The sequence below is a fragment of the Castor canadensis genome, chromosome 3 (assembly GCF_047511655.1).
Source record: "Castor canadensis chromosome 3, mCasCan1.hap1v2, whole genome shotgun sequence".
In the NCBI taxonomy this organism is placed as follows: domain Eukaryota; kingdom Metazoa; phylum Chordata; class Mammalia; order Rodentia; family Castoridae; genus Castor; species Castor canadensis.
This window is the reverse complement of record NC_133388.1, coordinates 5231615-5252681: the sequence shown is the minus strand read 5'-3', so window position 1 is coordinate 5252681 and position 21067 is coordinate 5231615. Positions and strand designations below refer to the sequence as shown.

General features: G+C 45.0%; 4 gene segments (V, D, J or C); 1 reads left to right on the top strand and 3 right to left on the bottom strand.

The window, feature by feature from the left end:
• Window positions 1–21067, bottom strand: part of LOC109683548 (Ig gamma chain C region-like) — a 128668-nt gene that overhangs the window by 18622 nt on the left and 88979 nt on the right.
• LOC109683549 (Ig gamma-1 chain C region-like) overlaps window positions 1–21067 on the bottom strand; it is a 160790-nt gene that overhangs the window by 51016 nt on the left and 88707 nt on the right.
• The window catches only part of LOC141421460 (Ig mu chain C region membrane-bound form-like), a 152417-nt gene that overhangs the window by 117163 nt on the left and 14187 nt on the right, over window positions 1–21067 (top strand).
• Window positions 16055–21067, bottom strand: part of LOC109674306 (Ig gamma chain C region-like) — a 94528-nt gene continuing 89515 nt past the window's right edge. The window contains 4 exon segments of the C gene segment in view: window positions 16055–16498; window positions 16610–16939; window positions 17054–17098; window positions 17482–17772. Of these exon segments, the coding sequence occupies window positions 16176–16498; window positions 16610–16939; window positions 17054–17098; window positions 17482–17772 (989 nt within the window).

The window sequence follows — 21067 nt, the reverse complement described above, 5'->3', positions numbered from 1 at the left end:
TTTTGCATATGCAAAGCAGGCACTCTACTGCTTGAGAATACATCCAGTTCATTTTGGAGATGGGGGTGCCATGAACTGTTTGCCTGGCTGGCCTTGTTCCATGATCCTCCCCAATTTCAGCCTCCCAAGTATCTAGGATTACAGGTTGGATATACTCCTTATTATGTTGAGGTATAAACTTTCTGTTCCTAGTTCATTCAGGGCTTGTATTTTGAAGAGATGTTGGATTTTTGTCAAAGACTTTCTGCATCTATTGAGATGACTATGTAGGTCATATCTTTGTTTATGTTTGCATGATATTTTATGTTGATTGATTTGCATATGTTGAACCATCCTTTCATTCATTCCTAGATTGAGGTCAGTTTGATCATGGTGTATGATCTTTTGAATGTGCTGTCAAATTAAGCTTGCAATTAAGTCCACTGTGGTTCATCTAGAAAATTGGCCTGTTGTCTTGTTGTTGCTGTATCTTATCGTGTTTTAGTTTCTAGTAATACTGACATCACAGAATGAGTCTGGAAGTGTTGCTTCCCGTTTTATGTTGTGGAATAGTTTGAGGAGCATTGGTCTTTGTTTCTCATAAAAGTTCTAGCAGAGTTTGGTAGTGAACCTATCTAGTCCTGAACTTTTCTTTGTAGGGAGTGTTTTGTAAGTTACAGTTTTAATCCCATCACTCATTACTGATTAAGTTATTTATTTTCTTAGTTCAATTTAAATAGATCATATGTCTCAAATTTATACATGTCTTTAGATTTACCAATATATTAAGAACAAGTTTTCATAGTATTCCTCAGTGATTCTCTGGATTTCAGTGGTATCTGTTGTAATATCACAACAATAGTTTTGTCTTTAATTTTACTAATATGTGTTTTCTTTCTTTTGGTAAGTTTGGCTAAAGGCTTGTCAATCTTGTTTATCCATTCAAAGAGCCAATTCATTGTTTAATTAATTTCAGTTCTGATCTTTATTATTTCTTTCTTTCTACTGATTTGGGGGATTGGCTGTTTTCATTTTTCTAAGACCTTTAGGTGCATCATTAGGGTATTCATTTAAGAAAGCTCTAATTTTTTTAATGAGGTGCTTATACCTGTAAACTTCCTTACTAAAACCAGTGTCATTGTATCCCAAAGGTTCTGGAAATTTGATTCTAGGAAAATTTTAATTTCTCCCTTATTTCTATAATGGCCCACTGATCATTCAAATGGGTATAATTCATTTCCACATGTTTTATATCTTCTGTAATTTGTGTTGTTGTAGGTTTATTCCATTGTGGTCTGAGACAATTTATTATTTCAATTTTTGTATTTGTTAAGACTTGCTTTGTATCCTAAAGTATTACCCATTTAAAAATGTCTTTTTTTTTCTTTTATTCATATGTGCATACAATGTTTGGGTCATTTCTGCCCCTTTTCCCCCACCCCTTCCCTTTCCCTCTGTACCCTCCCTCTCGAAAGCCCCCACTCCCTTGCTACCAGGCAGAAACTATTTTGCCCTTACCTCTAATTTTGTTGAAGAGAGAGTATAAGCAATAATAGGAAGGACCAAGAGTTTTTGCTAGTTGAGATAAGAATAGCTATACAGGAAGTTTACTCACTTTGCTTTCCTGTACATATGTGTTACATTCTAAATTAATTCTTCTCAACCTACTGGAACCTATGGGACACAGCAAAGGCAGTCCCGAGAGGAAAGTTTATAGCCATGAGTGCATATATTAAAAAGACTGAAAGATCCCAAATCAATGACCTAATGATACATCTCAAAGTCCGAGAAAAACAAGAACAAGCAAATCCCAAAACAAATAGAAGGAGAGAAATAATAAAAATAAGAGCTGAAATCAATGAAATAGAAACCAAAAAAACCATGCAAAGAATTAATGAAACAAAAAGTTGGTTCTTTGAAAAAATAAACAAGATTGATAGACCCCTGGCAAACCTGAGAAAAATGAGGAGAGAAAAACCCCAAATTAGTAGAATCAGGAATGCAAAAGGGGAGATAACAACAAACACCATGGAAGTCCAGGAAATCATCAGAAACTACTTTGAAAACCTATATTCAAATAAATTTGAAAATCTTAAAGAAATGGACAGATTTCTAGATACATATGATCGTCCAAAACTGAACCAAGAGGAAATTAATCACCTGAATAGACCTATAACACAAAATGAAATTGAAGCAGCAATCAAGAGTCTCCCCAAAAAGAAAAGTCCAGGACCTGATGGATTCTCTGCTGAATTCTATCAGACCTTTAAAGAAGAACTGATACCAACCCTCCTTAAACTGTTCCACAAAATAGAAAGGGAAGGAAAACTGCCAAACACATTTTATGAAGCCAGGATTACACCTATCCCAAAACCAGGCAAAGACACGTCCAAAAAGGAGAACTATAGGCCAATCTCCTTAATGAACATTGATGCAAAAATCCTCAACAAAATAATGGCACACTGAACTCAACAACACCTCAAAAAGATTATTCACCACGACCAAGCAGGCTTCATCCCAGGGATGCAGGGGTGGTTCAACATATGAAAATCAATAAACGTAATAAACCACATTAACAGAAGCAAAGACAAAAACCACTTGATCATCTCAATAGATGCAGAAAAAACCTTTGATAAGATCCAACACAATTTCATGATAAAAGCTCTAAGAAAACTAGGAATAGAAGGAAAGTACCTCAACATTGTAAAAGCTATATATGACAAACCTACAGCCAGCATTATACTTAACGGAGAAGAACTGAAACCATTCCCTCTAAAATCAGGAACCAGACAAGGATGCTCACTATCTCCACTCCTATTCAACATAGTACTGGAATTCCTAGCCAGAGCAATTAGGCAAGAAGAAGGAATAAAAGGAATACAAATAGGTAAAGAAACTGTCAAAATAAGCCTATTTGCAGACGACATGATCCTATACCTTAGAGACCCAAAAAACTCTACTCAGAAGCTTCTAGACATCATCAATAGCTATAGCAAGGTAGCAGGATATAAAATCAACAAGAAAAATCATTAACATTTCTATACACTAACAATGAGCAAAGTAAAAGAATGTATGAAAACAATTCCATTTACAATAGCCTCCAAAAAAATCAAATACCTAGGTGTAAACCTAAGAAAAGATGTGAATGACCTCTACAAGGAAAACTATAAACTTCTGAAGAAAGAGAATGAGGAAGACTATAGAAAGTGGAGAGATCTCCCATGCTCATGGATTGGTAGAATCAACATAGTAAAAATGTCTATACTCCCAAAAATAATCTACATGTTTAATGCAATTCCCATCAAAATTCCAATGACATTCATTAAAGAGATTGAAAAATCTGTTAAATTTATATGGAAACACAAGAGGCCACGAATAGCCAAGGCAATACTCAGTCAAAAGAACAATGCAGGAGGTATCACGATACCTGACTTTAAACTATATTACAAAGCAATAACAATAAAAACAACATGGTACTGGCACAAAAACAGACATGAAGACCAGTGGAACAGAATAGAGGACCCAGATATGAAGCCAGATAACTATAACCAACTTGTCTTTGACAAAGGTGCTAAAAATATATGATGGAGAAAATACAGGCTCTTCAACAAAAATTGCTGGGAAAACTGGTTAGCAGTTTGCAAAAAACTGAAACTAGATCCATGTATATCACCCTATACCAATATTAACTCAAAATGTATCAAGGATCTTAATATCAGACCCCACACTCTAAAGTTGATACAGGAAAGAGTAGGAACTACTCTGGAGTTAGTAGGTATAGGTAAGAACTTTCTCAACAAAACCCCAGCAGCACAGCAACTAAGAGATAGCATAGATAAATGGGACCTCATAAAACTAGAAAGCTTCTGTTCATCAAAAGAAATGGTCTCTAAACTGAAAAGACCACCCACAGAGTGGGAGAAAATATTTGCCAGCTACACATCAGACAAAGGACTGATAACCAGAAAATACAGGGAACTTAAAAAACTAAAGTCTCCAAAACTAATGAACCAATAAAAAAATGGGCAAGTGAACTAAACAGAACTTTCTCAAAAGAAGAATTTCAAATGGCTAGAAAACACATGAAAAAATGCTCACCATCTCTAGCTATAAAGGAAATGCAAATTAAAACCACACTAAGATTCCACCTCACCCCTGTTAGAATAGCCATCATCAGCAACACCACCAATAACAGGTGTTGGCAAGGATGCGGGGGAAAAAGGAACCCTCTTACACTGTTGGTGGGAATGTAAACTAGTACAACCACTCTGGAAAAAAATTTGGAGGCTACTTAAAAAGCTAAACATTGATCTACCATTTGATCCAGCAATACCACTCTTGGGGATATACCCAAAAGACTGTGACACAGGTTACTCCAGAGGCACCTGCACACCCATGTTTATTGTAGCAGTATTCACAATATCCAAGTTATGGAAACAGCCAAGATTCCCCACCACTGACGAATGAATTAAAAAAATGTTGTATCTATACACAATGTAATTTTATGCAGCCATGAAGAAGAACGAAATGTTATCATTCGCTGGTAAGTGGATGAAATTGGAGAACATCATTCTGAGTGAGGTTAGCCTGGCCCAGAAGACCAAAAATTGTATGTTCTCCCTCATATGTGGACATTAGATCAAGAGCAAACACAACAATGGGATTGGACTTTGAGCACATGATAAAAGCGAGAGCACACAAGGGAGGGGTGAGGATAGGTAAGACACCTAAAAAACTAGCTAGCATTTGTTGCCCTTAATGCAGAGAAACTAATGAAGATACCTTAAAAGCAACTGAAGCCTATAGGAATAGGGGACCAGGAACTAGAGAAAAGGTTAGATCAAAAAGAATTAACCTAGAAGGTAACACACATGCACAGGAAATTAATGTGAGTCAACTCCCTGTATAGCTATCTTTATCTCAACCAGCAAAAACCCTTGTTCCTTCCTATTATTGCTTATACTCTCTCTACAACAAAATTAGAGATAAGGGCAAAATAGTTTCTGCTGGGTTTTGAGGGGGTGGGGGGAGAGGGAGGGGCAGAGTGAGTGGTAAGGCAGGGGGTGGGGGCAGAGGGGAGAAATGATGCAAGCCTTGTATGCACATATGAATAATAAAACAATAAAAAAAGATAAAAAACAACAAAAAAAGAAGAATTAACTTAGAAGGTAACACACATGCACAGGAAATCAAAGCGAGTCAACTCCCTGTGCACCTATCCTTTTCTCAACTAGCAAAAACCCTTGGTCCTTCCTATTATTGCTTATACTCTCTCTTTAACAAAATTAGAGATAAGGGTAAAATAGTTGCTGCCGGGTAGTGAGGGGGTAGGGGGGAAGAGGAAGGGAGCAGGGGGTTAAGGGAGGGGATAGGGGAAGGGAGGAGAAATGACCCAAACATTGTATGCACATATGAATAAAATAAAAATTAAAAAAAAGTGTTATTGAGATATAAGAATACAATAAATGGCACAATTTAACATGAAAAAAAATTTAATTCTTCTTGAACTAATCTTTTCTCTATTTCCTGGTCCATTTCTCCTATTGGCCTCTGTTTAAAGTTTCTCTATTAGTTTCTCTGCATTGAGTGCAAAAATTGCTATCTAGTTTTTTTTGTGTGTTACTTATTCTCACACCTCCCTTGTGTGCTCTCACTTTATCATGTGATCAAAGTCCAATCCCCTTGTTGTGTTTACCCTCGATCTAATGTCCGCATATGAGGGAGTACATACAAGTGCTTCTGGAGTATCCTGTGTCACAGTCTTTTGGGTGTATCCCCAAGAATGGTATTGCTGGATCATATGATAGATCTATGTTTAGATTTTTAAGTAGCCTCCAAATTTTTTCCAGAGTGGTTGTTCTAGTTTGCATTCCTACCAACAGTGTAAAAGAGTTGTTCCTCTTTCCCCACATCCTTGCCAACACCTGTTGTTTGTGGTGTTGCTAATGATGGCTATTCTAACAGGGGTGAGGTGGAATCTTAGTGTGGTTTTAATTTGCATTTCCTTTATGGCTAGAGATGGTGAGCATTCTTTCATGTGTTTTTTTGGCCATTTGAATTTCTTCTTTTGAGAAAGTTCTGTTTAGTTCACTTGCCCATTTTTTTATTGGTTCATTAGTTTTGGGAGAATTTAGTTTTTTAAGTTCCCTATATATTCTGGTTATCAGTCCTTTGTCTGATGTGTAGCTGGCAAATATTTTCTCCCACTCTGTGGGTGGTCTCTTCAGTTTAGAGACCATTTGTTTTGTTGAGCAGAAGTTTTTAGTTTTATGAAGACTCATTTATCTATGCTATCTCTTATTTGCTTGCTGCTGGGGTTCCATTGAGAAAGTTCTCACCTATACCTACTAATTCCAGAGTATTTCCTACTCTTTTCTGTATCAACTTTAGAGTGTGGGGTCTGATATTAAGATCCTTGATCCATTTTGAGTTAATATTGGTATAGGGTGATAAACATGGATCTAGTTTCAGTTTTTTGCAGACTGCTAACCAGGTTTCCCAGCAGTTTTTGTTGAAGAGGCTGTCTTTTCTCCATCGTATATTTTTAGCGCCTTTGTCACCAACAAAGGTTATAGTTGTGTGGCTTTATATCCGGGCCCTCTATTCTGTTCCACTGTAGTATGGCCCACTTTGAAGAAGTTCCATTGTCTGCGGGAGACGAATGTGTGTGCTGTGGCTTTTGACTGGAGTGTTTTGTACATGTCTGTTGAGTACAGTTGATGTTTAATGGTATTGAATGTTGAGGTTCCTTTGTTGATATTTTTCTGGATGATGAGTACGTTGGTTAGAGTGAGGTATTGAAGTCATACACTGTTATTGTGTGAGCCTCTGTGTCTTTATGTACAGAAGTATTTGTCTAATAAAATTGGGTACAATTATGTTCAGTACACATATGTTTACAGTTGTTAAATACTCTTGATGTATCGTTCTGTTTATCAATATGAACAAACCTTCTTTGTCACTTCCAAGTAATTTTGTTTTGAAGTCTGCTTTGTCAAATGTGAGTATAGCTTTGCCTGCTTTCTTTCAGGTTCCATTTTGCTTAGAATTTCTTTTTCTATTCTTTTACTTTCAGGCTGAGTTTGTCTTGTCCAGTAATGTGCATTTCTTGCAGGCTGAAAACAGTTGAGTCTTGTTTTTTTAAATCCAATCCCCAGCCTCTAATTTTTAATTGGAGAGTTGAGACCATTGACATTCTGAGTTATTATTGAAAGGTATGTTAACTAATTCCTGTTATTTTGTTGTTTTTTTAATGCTGGAATATTTCTTAACCCTCATTTACTTATCTACTCTTTCACTGAGATTTTGCCTTTTCTGTGATCTCATGGGTTTGTTTATCTTCTTGTTCTCCGTGGAATTCTTTTAAGTATCATTTGCAGTGCTGGCTTAATGGTCATAAATTCCTTCAGCTTTTGTTTACCATTGAAGATTCCTTAAATCATGAAGGATAGCTTTGCTATCCAGTATTTTGCTATTCAGTAATCTAGGTTGGCAACTATTTTCTTTCAAGGCTTGAGACTTATCATTCCATGAGCTCTTGGCTTTTAAGGTTTTTGTTGAGAAATATGCTGTTATTCTGACAGACTTGCCTTTCTATTTGACTTGGCACTTTTCTCTTGCAGCTTTCAATATTCTTTCTCTTTTCTGTGTACTTATTATTTTAACTGATATGATGTTGACAGAGCCTTTTCCTATCTTGACTGTTTACTGTTCTAAAAGCCTCCTCTACCTGAATGTCCATTTCTTTTCCTAGAAGACATATTCTATATCTTTAGTTTATTGCTCTTCTCCTTCTTTTATGCCTTTGATTCTTAAGTTTGGTCCATAAATGGTCTTATATGTTCTGTTCGTATTTTCTTATTTTTTCTTTATTATTGTCTGAATGTTCTAATTCATTTACCTTGTCTTCAGCCTTGATATTTGGTCTTCAACTTGATCTAGTCTGTTGTTGATGTTTTCAACTGAGTTCTTAAACATTTAACTTATTGAGGTTTTCATTTTTGAAAATTTATTTTCCCCCAGAATTTCTATCTCTTTATTGAGCTCCTCTTTCATATTCTAATTGCTTTCTTTATTTTGTACAACTGATATTTGTATTCTCTTTGCATTCATTTAGGTGTTTATTCATATCCTCTTCAATTTTATTGATATTTTTATAATCATTCTTTTGAATTCTTTAGGATTTCATTCACTTCACTACCATTAGAATTACTGACTTTTGGAGGAGTCATGTTGCTTTATATTTTTTACTGTTATTCATATTGGGATTTATGAATCTGGGGCCAGCTCACTGGAGCTTTTACTTTCCTGTGTTCTTTAAGGTGCTATATTTGGGGTGGGAGGATTGGGTAGTGGCATTGTCAAGGTACAGTTTCTTGCCAATGGTGTAGTTGTGTTCCTTAGTAACTGAAAATTCACCCAACATTCTCAAATTCTGATCTGACCCCTAACACCACTCAGAGAGAAAAAAATGAGACTCAGCAGCAACTGCATTTGACTAACACACCAAGTATGTGAATCTGCTAATAAGAATAATCATCATCAGGAGTCCAATAATATTTGGGAATGAAAGAGCAAAGACCATTCTACATGAACTAAGAAGACACTACTTTGTAAGTATATAGATGGGAAGGAAGTAGGAAGAATAAAACTAGTGAATATTTCCAATTTCATGGGAAATAAAAATTGAAGGAAAAGAGGATAAAGTAAATAGAAAGGAGAATGAAAAACAAGAAGAGAATATATTGCGAAGATCTGGCTAAAGGAAGACTGAGATAGAGAAAAAAAGACCCTGCAAACAAACAACCCAAACCAGTAACAACAAAAAGAATTGTTGAGGGGAAGTTAGAGAGAGAAGAAAAAGGAGAGAGAAAATGGATCTAAATGAATACAGAAAAACAATAAAATGGGGGGGGGAATGGCTATGGAGAAAGGACAGGGAGGAAGAAGAGATGATTAAAAATAGATGACTAACATCTAGGTGTGGTGAGTCATGTCTACAATCTCTACACTTGGGCGGTAGAAGCAGGGAGATGGTAAGCCCCCAGCTGTTCTCAGCAATATAAGGAAAACCCACTCCAAAAACAGATCAAAACAAAATCAGCAAGAACTATGGGCAAGGCTCACATGGTAGAGCACTTGCCTAGCAAGTGGGAGGCATTGAGTTCAGATCCCACTACTACAAAACAAAATAAAAAACAGAACTAGACATATGAAATCAAAGAAATTATATATTAAATGCAGAAGTAATATAAGTTAGTATAAAAACAAGGAAAAGAGCAAAAATAAATTATAGAAAAATTTATATGTAAATATAAAAACCAATCAGTTCAACTTAAAATCTCTTTAGAAAAGCAAATAGTTAAAAAACTGAAGAAAAAAAAAGAAAACTAGGGAAAAGTAAAAAAATTAAAACCAAGAGTGTAAGTTTCCATTCTTCTAAGGATGCCATTCATGTGGGCAATAGCACAAATTGTCAGTCAATGTCTACTGGTTTTTCTCTCCCTGGCCAATTCACCAGCATGCTGCTGGGTGTGTGCCATCTTGTCTTCCTCATTTTCCATTGTGTTGTTCCCTAGGAACCAAGGATGTATTTTGTGGGAAGACCTGGTAGCGAATATTCCTCAGGACTCTATGGGTCTTGTCCTAATCTCTGGAGTCTTTAAGTATCTTCCTGTGATGGAAGCCCTATGGAGATGCACCTCTATGACAGAACACTCCACTCCACAGGCTCTGTCCTGTAGGTCTGCCCCCTCCCAGTGCTCCATGAAAATGAGAGGTGATTTCAAATCCCTTCTGTGACTCCAACTGGTTTCCCTTTGTGTAGAGTTCTCTGCCCTTCTGACTCAGACATTCTACCATAGCTAGACTCACACTCCTGGCCAGCACTTTAGTGAACAAGTGCTCTATCCTTACTGTGCGTTTCCATAGACCAAAACTGCAGGGACCTCTGACTGGTAATACTGCCACCTGGCCAGGAATCCATACACCATGACTGCCCACCAGTGAACTATGGCTGAGTGCTGGGGAGAAGAGAGAATGTTCTCAGTGCCTCTACACTATGTGGACTCCTGGATCCCTGTCTGGCTAGGCTGCAGACCTGCATGATTTTGAGTCCAGTGTTAATTGTGTTTGTCTCTTATTCTTACTTCACTCCCTGCCTCTGCCATGCCAATTGTCAAAGCTTTCTCTCTTTTTATAGTTCCACTCTTCAAAATCTTATGTTTATATTTTTTCAAAATAAGATTCTTCTTGTTCACAGCTGAAACCACAGTGCATGTTTTTTTTGGAGTTTTTGTTTTTTGTTTTGCTGTAGCCCCTGCCCTAATCCCTGGTCCTCACACTCTGTTTCATGCTTGGCTCTTTGCCCATGCTGGAGTGGACCTTCTTTCCCTTGTTTCCACTTACCAAACCCATACTCCTTTTTAAAGTCTGATTCTGTTTGTCTGCTATTGAAGCCTCAGTACCTCCTGCCTCACCTTGAAGGGTAGCTGGTCTCCAGCTGCTCCTGGTGACTTCCCTGGAGATGTTAGGGGGTGATTGTCTTTGGCCTGCATCTTAACCTCCTTCTGACCTGATGTTTTCTCATGAAAAGCTTTTGAAGATTCATTGTATTTGTAAACTTCAGCACGATTTACCTTTTTGTGGATCTTTTGCTGTTTTTTTGTTTCTCTTGCTGTACTTTGAAATCCAGGAATTTTCATTCTTTTGTTCTAGGATTTTATCTGGCACGGTTATTTGATAACACTTTCCACTCTAGTTTCTCTATCTCTTTGATATTATAAGTCTCTTTCTCATTTTCCGTATGTCTTTATTTTACTGTAACTTTGTCTTCAGGTCTACTAAAAATTGTACTGTTTACTAACACAGTGTTTAATATTAAAGATCTCTTTCCTCTTCTGTGTATATCCCCTCCTTTTCACTCATCTCTCACTTTAAACTCCTTCAATCAGTTTTGTAAAAAATATTTCTCTGTTACCTTGGATTCAGACACACTTGATGCCTTCAGTTCTTGATATTTCCCTGTATATTGGATCAGGATTTTGCCTCTTTTTTTTCTCACTCTGGTTATCTTAGCAGTTAGGTTTTAGTGCCCTGCTCTTGGACATAATCAGTCATAGAACCCTTTTCTGTTGTTTGAAGCAAAGTGACATTGTTGTTTGTCCTTTTCTGTTGCCTATGCTGCATCGTCTCTGCTCTTAAGAGCAAGTTCCTTTTTTCCCTTTCCTTTGTTTTTACAGTTTCTTTATATTACTTTTCCATGTAACACTTATTTTCTTTGATCTCTTTTGTATGGTTTTTCTCTGTCATTTTGGTGGTGGTTGTTTTTTCTGCATTTCTATTTATTTGTTTTTTTTCTCTTTCTCTGACATAGTCTTTCTTTGCCAGGGCCATGCTGGCCTGGGGTTGTAGTCTCACTGCCTCAGCTTCTTGAGTACATGGATTGTAGATGTGAGCACTACAGCTAGCCTTCACAATTTAATTTAAAATCATCTGTTCTTCCTCCCTCTCCTTTGAACACCCCCATTTTATTCTCTTTCTGCTTCAATAGATCAAGTTGTCTTCTCTCTCTATCCCCCTTCTACAACTATTCATTTTGTTTGGCTTGCTGTTTGTTGGGTTTGATTATTTTTATTCACTTTTCTTTTCCATTTTACTTTTGCATATATGGAAATGTCATAATGAAACCCTTTACTCTGTATGATTTATATAAACCGTCAAGATATTTAAAATAGATATTGGGGGCTTCTAGCTCCTTTTTAAATAATTATTTGACTCCAATATTGAGGATATAAAACCTAATGTTAACAAAATATTGTCAAATTGAATGAAACAATGTATAAAGAAAATTATACTTTGTGGGATTTACTATCCATATGTGGTTAACTTCATGTGTCAGTGGAGCGCATTTTCTCTCTCTCTCTCTCATCCTGTTAGTTCTGCTTATCTGCAGAAACTTGGCTAATGCAGTAAGGCCAGTTTGATACTCAAAAATCAGTTAAGGGACTGAGGACAGGCCATAGCTCAGTTGTAGAGTGCTTCCTTATCATGTGTGAGGCCCTGGGTTTGATCCGCAGCAGTGCAAACATAAATAACAATAAACAAAGATGAAAATCCAATCCTTCCAAATCAATTAATACAACTCCACACATGTGTAAGCTAATACATAATTATGACCACATGACCATGTGGTCATATCAATAGATGAAGAAAACACATCTGATAAGATCCAACACTCTTTATCATGAACAATTCAGCAAGCTTTGAGTAGCGGAGAATATCCTCAGATTGACAATGGATATTTACAAAGCCTACAGCTGACATCATAGTTAATATGGGACACAGCATGCTTTCTCCCTAAGGTCAGGGCCAAAGTGACCTTGTCCCTTTAACACTACTACTGCACCACAGCATACTGGAAGGTCTAGCTCATGCACTAAGATAAGAGAATGAGGTAAGAGGTATGTAGATTAGGCAGGAATAATAATGCGCCATTGCTCTCATGATTTCTACATGATTTCTATGTATAATATCCCAAAGAATTGACAACTATCTCGAGTAACCAATACTTGGTTATAGTAATGGGACTGTTTGCTCATCAGTACCCTCACCAAGAGGTCCATCGGGTGGACACCCACCACTTCCTCAGGTGGTCTCTGACTTTGCACCTGCTTGGGCTCCCTTGCTGTGCATGTGGCCCAGGCCCTCTTCTGAGTGCTCTCTGTGGAGTTGAGCTGGGAACCTGGGGGCAGTGGAAGTGTCCTGGTCCTCAGAGGGTGGGGTTGCCTGCATCATTGAGTTGAATACTATCTCTCAGTATCCAGCAAGAAAAAGAAGTACATGGAGTCCCATCACATGCAGGCTCTTTCCCACGAGCCCAAGAAACACAGGCCCATTGCTTAGGCTGGGGTTTCCAGAAGTGCTAGGATGGCACTTGGCTGGGCATGGGGCAGGGTGAAGGCCATCAGTGTGACAATGAGCAGCCTGTCCCAAAGCTCCCCTTTGGGGTGTGATGGCCCTCTGCTTCCCGTGCTTGTGGCAAATGTCTCTACACAAAGATCTCAATACTTGGGATTCTCTCAGAAAAACCCTGAGGTCAGGAGGCTGGTGTGGATGAAGTTGTCTCCTGTGCAGACGACATGGACAATGCTTGCCTCCATCTCCTCCAGGTTGAATGTCCTGAAGCCCTGAGGGCAGAGATGTCTCAGTGAGGGGATACATGACCCGTGCTGACCCCAGCCTGTGTCCTGATAACTGCTGTGGAGGGACAGTGCATATCCAGTTGAGATCAGGAGGCAGAGCCTGCTATCTGCATGTTCCTCCACAGGGAAAGGGACAGGGGCTCAGTGTCAGTAAGTTGTAGAGTCAGAGGGTGGTGAGGTCAGAGGCAGGTGTGGCCTGGCTGTGAGGCTGCTTGACATGATGGACAGGATCCACAGGGTTTCTGGGAAGTCCTGGGCTCTTGAAGGAGGTGGTCCTAGGCCCCCTGCCCGATCATATTCCTGTAGTCAGGGGCGATCGTTTGCTTCAGCTCCACCACTGAGGAGAAGATCCACTTCACCTGGGGGATGGTGTGGGTGAGACAGGCACAGTGTCCGTGAACTGCCACCTTCTCAGCTTGGACAGGAGAATGGGGGACAGTGTGGGGGCATTGTGGAGGCAGTGTGTAGGGGCAGTGTAGGGATTGTGCAAAGACAGTGGGTCAGTGTGGTGAGAGTGTGGGGACAGAGTGGGACCAGTGTGAGAGACAGTGTGGGGGCAGTGTGGGGGCAGTGTGGAGAGAGAACAGGGGAGAAATGGGGGAATGGTGAGGGACATTGTGGGACCATTATGGGGACAGTGTGGGAACAGCATGGGTACAGTGTAGAAGAGGGTATGCAGACAGCATGGGGACAGGGTGGGAACAGTGTGGAGGACATCATGGGGACAGTGTGGGGACAGGTTGGACAGTGCTGAAGACAGCATGGGAGCAGTTTGGGGACAGCATGGGACAATGTGGGGACAGTGTGGAGATACACTGAGGGCAGCATGGTGACTGGGGGACATTAAGGTTGCAGTATGGGAACATGGTAAGGGACAGCATGAGGACAGTGTAGTGACAGAGTGGGGACAGGATAGGGATGGGGTGAGGACAGTGTGGTGATAGAGTGAGGACCAGCATGGAGTTAGTGTGGCAATAGAGTGTGGGCAGTACAGGGCTCATGGGGACAGCATGAAATCAGTGTACAGAAAGTGTGGGTGACAATTGGGGACAGGTGGGAACAACATGGGCAGTGAGGGTACAGTGTGGGATAGTCTGTGCAGGAGTGATGTGGGGACAGCCTGGGACACTGTGGGGCAGTGTGGGGAGCAGCAGGGGATATTGTGGGAATACTGCAGGGGAGAGCATGTAATAATGTGTGACATCATGTGACAATGTGGGAGATGGCATTGGACACTGTAGGGACAGCATGGGACAATGTGGTGACAGCACGGGGACAATGAGAACAGCATGGGACAAGGTGACAGATGGCATGGGTACTTTCAGGACATCAAGTCAGCGTGAGGGCAGCATGGACAGTGGGCATGGATGGAAAGCATTGGGGATGGTGGGGACAGTGTGGACATCATGGAGGCACTGTGATAAACAGCATAGGGACCAGTGTGGGGACAGTGTGCCCACCTTGAAGAGTGTGACAGTGGCACTGTAGCACACGCTGAGCAGGAAGAGGGTGATGAAGATGGTGATGGTCGTCCACAGCCCGTCCAGCTCCCCATCCTGGGCCTCGGCACAGGTCTCGTACAGGTCCATCTCTGGACAGGGAGAGGGTGGTCAGTGTGTGTCCCGAAAAGGTGGGGGCTGGGAAGAGTAGGGTGGAACTGACAGGAGACCTGGTAGGAAGGGCCAGCTTGGCTGGGCCAGCAGCACCCTCCTGGGGGCCAGCTCCCCTGGCTTCCCACTCTGTGCAGCAGCCTCAGTTCCCTCAACTGCTCCAGCTTGCATGCTGGGCTTGGCCAGGCACTCCAGAAATGACCAGAGACCCTAGCCTTGGATGGTGTCTGGGAACACACAGTACCTATTCCCTGTGTCAGGGCTTCCCCTGCAGACTGTGGCTTTGCAGCCTTCCTGGTCCTTTTGCCTTTCACCTGGACACCAGGCTTAGAGTTCCAGAGGCATGTCAGAGCCTTTACACAGCAATGCCTAGGCTGCAGGAAAGTTGGAAGTAGGAAGGGAGTTGGGACACACAGAGATGTGGTGTTATCTTCTGTGTGTGGGGTGGAGGCGCAAGCATGAAGATGGATGCTTAGTGTGTCTGGCGACTAGGGGTACAGGTGCTCCTTATTAGAGGAGTAGTGATTCTGTGTGAGTTGGTCAGGATGTGAATGCTGTGATGGAACATGGACCTGTGTCCATGCCAGTGTTCAGTGACTGGATACATGCTGGGTCTGGTGCTGAACAGGTTGCCCAAGTGAGGCCCCAGTGTGGTGGCTTGTGCAAATGTGTGTGTACACATGTGCCCCACTGTCTGGGTGACACCCAGCATGCTTGTTCTAATGGAGCTGGGCCCAGTGTCCACTTGGGTGTCTGGGTCATTTGTTTTCTGATGCAGGGTGAGTATCCCCACCATGGACAGCCCTGGCCTCCTGTAGAGTGAGGTGGGGGAGTGTGAAGGGGCCTGGAGGGGCTGTCTCTGCACCCACAGCCGGTTTGGACTCTGCAGAGCACAGAGAGAGCCCCTTTGATGTGAACAAGGGATGAAGATAGAGTGACAGAGGAAGGTCTTGTTATTCTTTGTGTTCCTTCCCTCAGGGGCTCCCTAAAAGTGTCTACCTGCATGGCCTAGGTCACTGTGGCCTATAAGGTGAGCCTGGGAGAGTGGTGCCTTGGGCCATGCCTCCTCACATTTGAGGGCCAACTCCCTGGTCAGGCCCTCCCTGGATGGAGGGGCAGACCCACATACTCTGTGTCTGGCTGATCTGGGTCAGCTCTATCTCCCTAATGAGGACAGCTTAGGCCTCTGACCACAGCCTAAACCCACAGCCTAAGGCCCAGGTATGTAGTGAACTCTCTGCCTCAGAAAGAACCATGACAGTCTTGCAGGGTCCCAGGGCAGTGCTGGGTGCTTTATTTAAATGGGGTGGGCGGGGGGAGGGTGTCAGCATCCTTGAGGGATCTGAGAGCCCATGGGATAGTGAGAGCTCGCCTGGTGCAGTGCTCATTTACCCGGAGACCGGGAGAGGCTCTTCTGCGTGAAGTGGTTGTGCAGGGCTTCGTGCATCACAGAGCAGGTGAACGTCTCTCCTCTCTGCCACTTGTCCTTATTCACTGTGAGCTTGCTGTAGAGGAAGTAGGTCCCATCAGAATCCAGGATGGGTTCGGTATTCTTGTAGTTCTCCTCTGGCTTCCCATTCTTCTCCCACTCCACAAAGATGTCCCCAGGGTAGAAGCCAGTGACCATGCAAGTCAAACTGACTTTGTCCTTGCTCATTTCTTCCAGGGGTGGAGGCAAGGTGTACACTTGTGGCTCCCTGGGTTGCCCTGTGGGAGAGAGGTCAGCATAGAGGTCACTGCCAGGGCAGAGAGGTTTCTAGCTAGGCTTTTACCCTGTGGCCATGGCAGCCTCTGCCCTGTCCACCACACCAGTCTCACCTTTGACTTTGGAGATGGTTTTCTCAATGGGGGCTGGAAGGGCTTTGTTGTTGACCTTGCACTTGAACTCTTTTCCTGACAGCCAGTCCTGGTGCTGTATGGGGAGGACACTGACCACACGGAATGTGCTGTTGTACTGCTCTTCCTTTGGCTGTGTCTGGGCTGTGTATAACTGCACGTTGTCCATGTACCAGCTGAACTTGACCTCAGGGTCATCATGACTCACATCCACCACCACACAGGTGACCTTGGGGGTCTGGGAGATTGAGAGTGTGTCCTTGGGCTTCGGGGGGAAGATGAATACAGATGGTCCCCCAAGGAGTTGAGGAGCTGGTGCAGGAGACACAGAGGAGACAGGTCAGTACCTGGGGCTACCCTCTAATGTGGGGCATCTCTGGGCACTTGTTCCCCTCCTGGGTGGAAGGGCAAGGCCTGGTGACTCACCTGGGCACTTTGGACATTCTTTGGGGGGGGTTGTGCTTCTGGGCACTGCAGAGAAAAGACTGGGGTTACTGCAGTGTAGGAGAGAAGGTGCCATCAGAGGGAGGGGAGAGGTTGGTCCCGGGGGGCAGCTTATCTCAGGACCAGGCTGTCCCCACATGTGACCCTGAACAGTACTGAGACCAGTACCCAATTCATTCTTTGTGTCCAAGTATTGGAGAGGGTCATTTAGTCCTGAAGGTCTCTCCCTGCCAGAGGAAGAGAGGCCTGGGAATATGCCTTCAGGTGAGAGACAGACGTGCTTCCCTGCACCCCTGGGCTGGGTTCTCTTTCCTGGCTGGCCAAAGTCCAGCCATGTTAAGTCCAGGCAGGTGGGCTGACCCCCAGCATGACTCCAGTGGACTCCCCCTTCCCTTAGGCTGTCCTCTCACCAATGGTCTTGTCCACCTTGGTGTTGGTGGGTGGGTGGGCTACATTGCAGGTGATGGTCTGGCTGGGCCAGCTGCTGGAAGGCACAGTCACCAAGCTGCTCAGGGAGTAGAGGCCTGCCTTCAGGACTGATGGGAAGGTCTGCACACCGCTGGACAAGGCTCCAGAGTTCCATGACACGGTCACTGGTTCAGGGATGTAGCCACTGACCAGGCAGCCCAGGGACACGGTTGAGGTAGATCTGACCCCGCAGCTGGGGGCCAATGGGAAGACAGATGGGGCGGTGGCACTGGCTGCAAGAGAGGAGATACTGAGTAAGCTTGGTGTCAGGCACAGCTGGGCACAGATTCCGGAGGCTGTATCCCCTAGGTCCTCCCCTCCCCAACCCAGGAGCCCTGACCTTCTGCAAGGATCCCACAGAGTGCAGTGTCTGCATATCTGCAGCCCACCCAGCTGTCCCCATTAGTCTCATCTTAGCCCTTACAGGCAAGACCAGCTGGGACAGGTGTCAGGGTGGGATGAGCAGGTCCCCTAGATTGGTGCTGCTCTAGTTGTGCCACCTGCTTTTGATCCCCAGAGCCTTCAGCTCTCCCTGCTTCTAAGTCTTCTCAGCTCTTGCCAGAGGCCCACTGATGTTACCCACCTAACCTTAACATCCCTCAGTCCAGTTTGGCCACAAGCCTGGTCTCCTCTTTTTCCTAGGATTGGGCTTGCTTCCTGGCCCTGCAGGCCTTCCACCCTTTCTCTGGCCAGCTCTCTCCAGCAGAACTTCTGACCCTGCCCTGCATCCTGCAGGCCTCACCCTCCCCTTTTTCCTACTACCTCCAGCTCTGGAATTTTCCCTTGGCCCTTTGTTCCTCTGGATCTCCTTTGCTTGATCTGGGCAGATGCATTGTGTCGACCAATGTCCAGCCACAACCCTAACCCTTCCCTACTCTCAGAGCAGAGAGAGTGGGTATAGCCCCCAGCCTGCACTCTGTGCTTCTTCACCTTTTATGTCCACTTCTCCTTTACCGCCTATCTCCATCTCATCACAGTGTACCCCTTCCTGGGGATCTCTAGTCTCCCAGTACCCACCATCTGCTCCATTCACCACCAGCTGCTTCGCCCTACTCCCCTAGCTCCAAGGTGACCTCCCAGCACTCCCATCTTCCCTACTCACAGCTGGCCTTTATTTTCTGCTCCCCTGAGCTCTTAGGGCAGCCCTGGCCTCTCAGCAATCCCCACTGGCCCCATTCACATCTACCAGCTCTGCCTTGCTCCCTGGGAGCTCCTGGGACAATCTTGCCTACCATTCGCCACCTGCCCACTCACTCAACCTGCTCAACTCTGCTCCCCTGAACTCCTGGGGCAGCTGTGGACTCCCAGCATTGCCCACCTGACTAATTCAATTCTATCTGCTCTGCCCTGCTCCCCGTGAGTGCCTGGGACAATCTTGCCTACCACCTGCCACCTGCCCCACTCAGGCAACCTGCTCTGCTCTGCTTCCCTGAACTCCTCACCTCCCAGCAAACCCCACTGGCCTCACTCACCTCTACCAGTTCTGCTGTGCTCCCCTCTGAACGCCTGGGACAGCTTTGGATACCAGGATCCCCACCCAGCACCACTGAACTCCACCTGTTCTGCCATGCTCCCTTGAATTACTGGGGCAGCTGTGGAATCCCAACATTGACCACCTCACCAACTCAACCATACGTGCTCTGCTTTGTTCCCCTGAGCTCCTAAGGCAGTCTGGCTTCCTGAAATCCCCACCTGCCCAATTCACCTATAGTAGCTCTTCCCTGTTCCCCTGAGCTCCTGGGGCAGCCCTAGTCTCCCAGCATCCCCCACCTGCCCCACTAACCTCTATCAGTTCTGCCCTATTCCCCCCTGAGCTCCTGGGGCAGCTATGGACTCCCAGCATTCCCCAACTGACCAGTTCAACTTTATCTGCTCTGCTCTGTTCCCCTGAGATCCAAGGGCAGCTCTGGTCTCCCAGCAACCCCCACCTGCCTTACTCACCTCTACCAGCTCTGCCCTGCTCCCGGTGAGCTCCCAGAGCAGCCCTGGCCTCCCAGTAACCCTTACCTTCCTCACTACACTCTATCTACTCTGCTCTGTTCCCCTGAGCTCTGAGGGCAGCCCTGGTCTCCCAGCAACCCCACTTGTCTCACTCACCTCTTCCAGCTTTGCCCTGCTCTCCTGAGCTCCTGGGGCTGCCCTAGTCTCCCAGCATCCCCCACCTGCTTCACTCACCTCTACCAGCTCTGCCCTGCTCCCGGTGAGATCGGGGGACAGTTCTGGCCTCCCAGAATTGCGCCCCCCCCGCCCTACTCAACTTCAGCTGGTCTGTCCTGCTCCCCTGAGCTCCAGGGGCAGTTTTGGACTCTCAGCAACCCCCATCTGCCCCACTCAACTCTACCAGCTCTGCCCTGCCCCCCTGAGCTCCCAGAGCAGCACTGGCCTCCCAGTAACCCCAAATGCCCCACTCACCACTAGCTGCTCTGACCTCCTTCCCTGAGTTCCTGGGAGGAGGATCCCTGGTCTCCCAGCAACCCCCACCTGCTCCACTAATCTCCACCAGCTCTGCCCTGTTCCCCTAAGCTCCAGGGACAGACCTGGCCTCCCAGGAACCCTCACCTGCTCCAGTCTCCTCTAGGTGTTCTGCCCTCCCTCTCTGAGCTCCTACAGCATCCCTGGTCTCTCAGCATCCCCCACCTGCCCCACTCTCCTCTACCAGCTCTGCCCTGCTCCCCTGAGCTCCCAGAGCAGCCCTGGCCTCCCAGCATTACCCACCTTTCCCACTCAACTCTACCTGCTCTGCTCTGTTCCCCTGAGCTCTGAGGGCAGCCCTGGTCTCCCAGCAACCCCACTTGCCTCACTCACCTCTTCCAGCTTTGCCCTGCTCTCCTGAGCTCCTGGGGCTGCCCTAGTCTCCCAGCATCCCCCACCTGCCCCACTAATCTCTATCAGTTCTGCCTTATTCCCCCTGAGCTCCTGGGGCAGCTCTGGTCTCCCAGCAACCCCCACCTGCCTTACTCACCTCTACCAGCTCTGCCCTGCTCCCGGTGAGCTCAGGGGACAGTTCTGGCCTCCCAGAATTGCGCCCCCCCACCCTACTCAACTTCAGCTGGTCTGTCCTGCTCCCCTGAGCTCCAGGGGCAGTTTTGGACTCCCAGCAACCCCCATCTGCCCCACTCAACTCTACCAGCTCTGCCCTGCCCCCCTGAGCTCCCAGAGCAGCCCTGGCCTACAGCATCCCCCACTTTCTCCACTCAACTCTACCTGCTTTGCCCTGCTCCTCTGAGCTCCTGGGGCTGCCCAGGCCTCTCAGTATCCCCTACCTGCCCCACTCAAGCTTAGCTGCTCTGCCATGCTCCCCTGAGCTCCCAGAGCAGCCCTGGCCTCCCAGCATCCTCCATCTACTCCACTCAACTCTACCTGCTCTGCCCTGCTCCCCTGAGTTCCTGGGGCTGCCCAGGCCTCCCAGTATCCCCTACCTGCCCCACTCAAGCTTAGCTGCTCTGCCCTGCTCCCCTGAGCTCCCAGAGCAGCCCTGGCCTCCCAGCATTACCCACCTTTCCCACTCAACTCTACCTGCTCTGCTCT